This window comes from Numida meleagris, chromosome 7, assembly GCF_002078875.1.
Source record: "Numida meleagris isolate 19003 breed g44 Domestic line chromosome 7, NumMel1.0, whole genome shotgun sequence".
Classification (NCBI taxonomy): Eukaryota; Metazoa; Chordata; class Aves; order Galliformes; family Numididae; genus Numida; species Numida meleagris.
The window spans coordinates 21,944,280-21,950,618 of NC_034415.1; the positions used below are offsets into that span (position 1 = coordinate 21,944,280).

The window sequence follows — 6,339 nt, forward strand, 5'->3', positions numbered from 1 at the left end:
GTGGGATGAAACTCGCCCTGCTTTTGTCGACGGGACTCATCTGACTTTGTTATTTTTTCCTCGGAGGAAAAATGAATTAAAAATCAAGCGAGCGCCCCGGAAAATCACCCAGCCCGCTCGGGAGCGGATTTCCCCCGGGGGCATCGCTGCCAAAGAAAACCCCAGAGAGAGGCCGGGGGATTTACCCGTGGGAGAACGGCCCCGTCCTCGGCGGTCTCCCCCCCGCCGCGGCCCCCGGGGAGAGGGGCCGGGCTCCGCACGCCCCTCGGGGTGGGTTGGGGGGGCGGCCGCCCTATATATTGCAAAGCAGCTCGGGGCCCTGCTCCCCATCGCCGGGTGCCGCCGCGGCGCTCGTTCCCTTTTTCCCCTTCCCCTCCCTTTCCCTTCCCCCTTGGGCGGGGGGCTCTTAGTCCTGCCGCCCCCCCCCACTTTTCCCCTACCCCTCCGGCCGTATATGAACGCGGCCGGCTTCCCCTGCCTGCGAGGCATGTGCACGCTGCCGGCGGCCTGCCCCGCCGCCTCGGCCAGCCCCGGCTCCCCCGGTCCCCCTCGGGGCTCTCCCCCCGCCGCCCAGGTGAAGCCGGAGCCGCGAGGTGCCGGCAGCAGCCCCCCGCTGCCGCCTCCTCCTCCTCCTCCCCACGAGGAGCCGCCACCGCCCGCCGGGGGCCGCCGGAGGAAGCGGCCGGTGCAGCGGGGCAAGCCGCCCTACTCCTACATCGCCCTCATCGCCATGGCCATCGCCAATGCCGCCGAGAGGAAGCTCACCTTGGGGGGCATCTATAAGTTCATCACCGAGCGCTTCCCCTTTTACCGGGAGAACCCCAAGAAGTGGCAGAACAGCATCCGCCACAACCTCACCCTTAACGACTGCTTCGTCAAGATCCCCCGCGAGCCCGGCCACCCCGGGAAAGGCAACTACTGGACGCTGGACCCTGCTGCCGAGGACATGTTCGACAACGGCAGCTTCCTGCGCCGGAGGAAACGCTTCAAGCGCACCGACATCACCACCTACCCAGGCTACATGCAGAACTCCAGCGCCTTCACCCCGCCACCCACCGTCCGCCCGGTGGCTCCTGCCGCCCCTTACCCAAATGCCCTCTGCTCGCCCACCTACAGCCCCCAGCTCTCGGGCACCGTCTTCCATCCCTACGCAACTGGAGTGGCACCGCCAGCACAGCACTCACGGATGTTCAGCATTGACAGCCTGATCAGCGGGCAGCAGGCCCTGCAGCCCTCACCACCTGCCGAGCTGGCCCACCCCTCACTGGGCTTAACCGGGACTGAACTAGCCCCCAGCTGCTCTGCCAGCACCTCGGAGCCTCCCTGCTTTCAGCCGCAGCCCGTCAGCCCTGGTTTGCTGAGCCGAGCTGGCCCCAATGCTTTGGCATACCCCTACGCCGCCTCGCCACCCCATCTCCCCGTAGGGCAGGGCAGCTATTCACCCGGCAGCCCACAGCTCTATGGGGCTCCCAGCAGACTGGCACTGCCCACTGTGCGCCCCACTGCCTGCCCTGAGCACAGCGAGCAGCTGCTGGGGCTCCCCGCATCACCCCTCGGCCAGTTTGGCTCCGGCAATGCCTATGGCAGGCAGCCCAACTTCACCGCCGGCCTGGAGCGGTACATGTGATGGGACCATGGATGGATGCTCTAAGGATCCCGTGGATGGATGAATGGACATGTCCCCATTGTGGGGATTGAGTGGGTGGGATGAGGGTCCTGCTCTTGGGCTGTGTGCAGACACAACCCCATGTGCGTGGTGAAGGGGACCAAACTCTTTCTGACTCCTCTTTCCCAGCTGTGTTTAACTGGAGAGGAGGTTCCTCCTGGAAGCGATGCTCGCATGGTGCAATGGGCAGGAACCCCAAAAGCAAGGAATGGTCCACAAATGGGCTATCTCCTCTTCCCTGTGTGCTCCTCCATCACTGGAATGAGTCACCAAAAAACCCCACTAAACCAATTTTAAATGAATATTTAAGGTGTTTATCCTCTTATTCCCCCATAGGATAAAAGACAACAAACAACACCCTGATTACTTCTTTTTACTATTTTTAAAAATGACTTTTATTGTTAGAAAAGACTTTTTTAAAATAAAGCTTTTCCTTCCAACCTGTCTAGTGCTGCCATTCCCCTGCTCTGGCCAGAGGAAATCCTCTGCTCACGTTATTGTGCTGCTGTTGTGTCACCGCCGCAGGACTTGTATTTTTAGTGATGCTTTTTAAAGCTATTTTACTATGATTTTTTATAAAAGTGAATGGGAGCTAAGTGCTGCTGGGCTGTGGGAAGGATGCAGTCGAGTTCTTCATCACTGGGGAGCTGCAAAGTGTACCTTTCCATTGGCACAGCAGGAATCCCCTGCAGGTGATACCCCCATTTAGCACCCCAAGTTAGGATATCACTGCTTTCCTCCCTAGGCACATCAGTTAAAACCCAGTATGTTCACTGCCCAGCCTGGTACTCTCTATTTATAGGATTGTCCCCAGTGCCCTGGCAGGCAGTGAGGCAGGTGTTCCCCCCGGCTGGATTGTGTCCCCATTTTGGGAGCTCCCACTTGTTCCTCTTCATTCCGTTATCCCAGGTGCGCTGTAAGAATTGAGTGTGCGGTTGGTATGGAAGGGGAGAGAAGAAGTTGCTTTTCTGCATGCTGGGAGCTATGGGCTGGCAGTGCACAAAGAGGTGTCCTAGGGGGAGCCAGGTGCCACACAAAAGGGAAATGGTGGTGGGGGTGGGCAAGTGGTGCTGCAGTTCTCTAGGCTTGGTGCTGGGACACCTGGTGCTGTGCTGAGCCTGCTCTTCCCCAGTGGTGGCAGCAACAAAATGTGGCTTGGGGAGAGTGGATGACCCCAACCTGATATGTGGTCCAGATGCTGGGGGGCAGCACCTCGATGCTGAGATGCCCAGGTTTTGGGGTGCAGCACCCAGATGTTGGGGTGCAGCGCCCAGCTGCAGGTCCCCCCAGCACCCCAGGCCCCCCTGCCAGGCAGCCCCAGCACCCCCAAGCAGCACGCAGCCGCTGTCGCTGCAGGCCCTGTGTTGCCAAAGAGGCTGCAAAGTACAGGGACCAGACCCCTTTTCTTCCTCTCCCTTCAGATATTAATCCCCCCATGCACAAACCTCTGGCACTTGTATTGTGATTGTCATTACACTAATGCCTTAAGAGTGTCTTCTTGGTTAACTTAATGTATCCCAACTAGGATTTAAGCTTTCATTTCAAAGCTTTGTTTACAGTTTGGGTGAATCTAGCAAATGAGTAGGATTAAGGTGTCATGTAAAGCATGAGCTGTGCTGAGACAGAGTAGTTTTAAGCTTTGTAAAGTTTATACCTGTGCCCTTGGTCTGTTTTAGTGTCTTTTCAGACTACGCGTTTTGTGAAAAAGAGGGATTTGAATGAAACAGGAGTAATTATCACCCAGATTTGGACTGTGAAACCAAGTCTCCTTTGAAATCCTCCTCTCTTTACTTAGCAACATCCAGGGAGTTCAGGGAACATTAAGTAATGACATGCATAACCATCCCCATCCAACCCACACAAAAAGCCAGAGGCAAAACTTTCTTTGCTCTCTGCTATTGTGGAATGAGTGTGATCCTTTGGGATCAAGTGTGCCAAAGAGGTTGGTATGCTGATCAGGGCTGTTGCAGGTGGCTTTTCACAGAGCAGCCCTTCGAAAACTGGGCTGGGTTCGGGTCTCTCGGGTTTGGAACCGGGAGTTGTTTCTCCTTCAGAAACCCCAACTGCCCAGGGAGCACTTGGGTGCAAACAAACAGCGTTAGCTGGGATGGTAATAGCAGTACATTTTGTGAAGTACTTCTTGGTCCTCCAGTAGTGTCAGATTCTGTCCGTATGCTGCCAGTTGTCTGCCACCAACTCCAGGGTTGGATATTTTAGATCATAATGATATTTGATTTTATGCAGTGTTTTGTCCCTTGTGAATACATAACTTGGAGAGAGCCAGCAGTTTCTCCATTTTAAATGGAGAGGTCAGGACTGAGCCTTTAAGTCCAACCACTGATGGGTAATGGGTGGTGGGTGCAGTGGAACCAATTAAGATGGGCTTTGTTGTCTGATAGAAAGCTTGGAGCAAACCGGTGTTGGGCAACCAGTGCCAGCTGAGCACTGTGTCTTGGGGGGTCAGGGTTGCATCATCACCTCTACCCCCTCATATTTAGGTCCCTTATGCATGACCACCCAACGCCACCCTGACCTCGGCCTCCCCACGAGTGTGACGTGATGACCAGATCACATCCTGCAGCCAGTGTGCCGCTGCTGTCCCACCCCGGGACCCCTCTACAAACGCATCCGAGGGAGGGCTCCATCCGTGCCGACCCCGGGACAGGGACGAGGTGGCCCTGAGTGACAGCCCCTGTGCTCAGGCCAACACTGACCTCCAGTGGAAATCCCTGGGAAGCCGCTCCTGGCCGGCTCCGGGGGGGGGCTTACGGAGCCTCCGAGCAAATCCTCCAACCCTGCCCCATTCTGGGCAAGGGGACCCGAAGGTGCTCCTTGTGTGGCCTTTTAGCGTTTGTCCTAGTTGGGACAAAGCAGGGTGTCACGGAGGCTTGGGGCACAGACAAGACCAGAGGGGATGAGATTCACTCAGAGAGAGCCATTGCTCAGAGCAGCGGGTGGGATGCAGCCTCCAGGCTGGGAAAGGGGACCTGCAGGCTCCTGGGAGGGCATCCAAGGGCCATTTATTTCCCAGTCTTGTCACTGAGACTAAGAAGTTGTAACACTGCAATAGGACCGTTATGCATGTGTTGAAGTAACTCTGAAACACCCAACACCAACAAGAAGCCCTGGCCTGCGGTACCTTGGTGCTGCATGGAGGAAGGCTGCACCTGAGCTGGTTGTGTACACACCTGGAAAAGTTCATTTGCAATTTGCATCAGCTCTACTGGCTGGAAGGAAACAGCCTGCATTGTTGGAGGAATTAATTTGCCAGTGCAGGTCAGACCAACCCATGCTCCTGGTTACCTCCCTCTCAGATGTTCCCAGCTTGAAAGGCAAGAGATTGAGTAACAATAATGTAACTCTGTTGCACCGCATCGTTTTGATTTTCAAAAAGATGCCTCGCATGGAGACATAACTTCTGAGCATCCCATCTGGCACTCCTCCACAGCAGAGATATATTTGCTGGTTAGCAAACAGAAGGCTGCTGGACCCATCTCGTCACTGGGAATCTGCCATCCCAGAACTACCCAATGTTTGGAACTACCAGAATGTTTGGGAACACTCTGCTGCCAGACCCCAAACACATCCCAAAGCTTTGGTGCATTCCCTTCTTTGCACAGGGTTGTCCAACACATCCACTTGGCCCTATCCTAATGGAGGTGATGGCAGCGAGCACAGCTCCACCCTCTGCACTGTGGGCAGCACCCACGAGGTGGCAGCCAGGTGACACCTGGACAAGATCCCGCAGCCAAAGAGCAGCTCCAAGCAGCATCTCCCCCGGCCCTTTCTTTCCAGGCTGTCTGCTGCTTGGATTCTCCCTCAGCTGATGCTCACCCTCTAAGTATAATTGCAATACAAAGTCGTTTCAGAATAGCGTGCAATAGTGGCTAATTATTTGGAACAATTATACATAACAAAGACAGAGCCAAGCAGCAAGAGGGCTTAATTGTCTGGCCAAGCATGAAATAGCACCGGATTATCGCGGACAGGGGGAGGGGACAGGGCGCAGGAGAATTGCCCCATAGAATAGGCAGGAATCCTGGCTGCTCGGAAAGGCAAAGTTTATTGAAGAACTTGAAAATTCCTCTTTGAAGCATCTTCTGAAATACCGGAGAAGACATGAAAAGGATAATGACTCAGAATATGGGCTTAGTGCACAAATCCCCACACGGACGGACTCCAGGCCTACAGACGCTTAAGCACATGCTTAAATTTTAAGCACATGAATGGTCCCCTTTGACGGCTCACGTGCTTAGAGTTAAGCTCAGGCATAAGTGTTTGTAGGATCGGAGCCCAGATTTTTATTACGATGAGGCTCCTCTCTGCAGTGATGGGAAATACAAGACTTGTGCAGTGCATGAACTTCCAGTGTCATGCAGTGCTCAGAGTACTCACTTCAAGCCAGGGGACACCCGAATCTGCCTCTGCATGGGGACACCAGCATGTGGGTGGTGAGGAGCAGTGCAGGCAGGAAAGGTGCGGGGACAGCACACGAGCAACTCGGTGCCAAACAGCTCCTCTCCAGGTGCTCTTTGCGTAAGCACACACCTGCTCTCCCTGCAGAATAAGGTTTCCCTCATGTGCGATCTTCCCTGCTCCTTCTCTGTCCCTGAACATTTTTTGCATGGCAAAATTGCACTTTTTTTTCTTTTTTTTTTTTTTTGCACTTTTTC

The 6,339-nt window shown here is 54.9% G+C and overlaps 1 protein-coding gene across 1 annotated transcript; it reads left to right on the forward strand.

Annotated features, from left to right (window-relative positions):
* On the forward strand, window positions 455-2,110 carry FOXE3 (forkhead box E3). The gene has a single exon (XM_021405032.1). The coding sequence runs from the start codon at window positions 455-457 to the stop codon at window positions 1,625-1,627; it is 1,173 nt and encodes a 390-aa protein (XP_021260707.1). The 3' UTR covers window positions 1,628-2,110.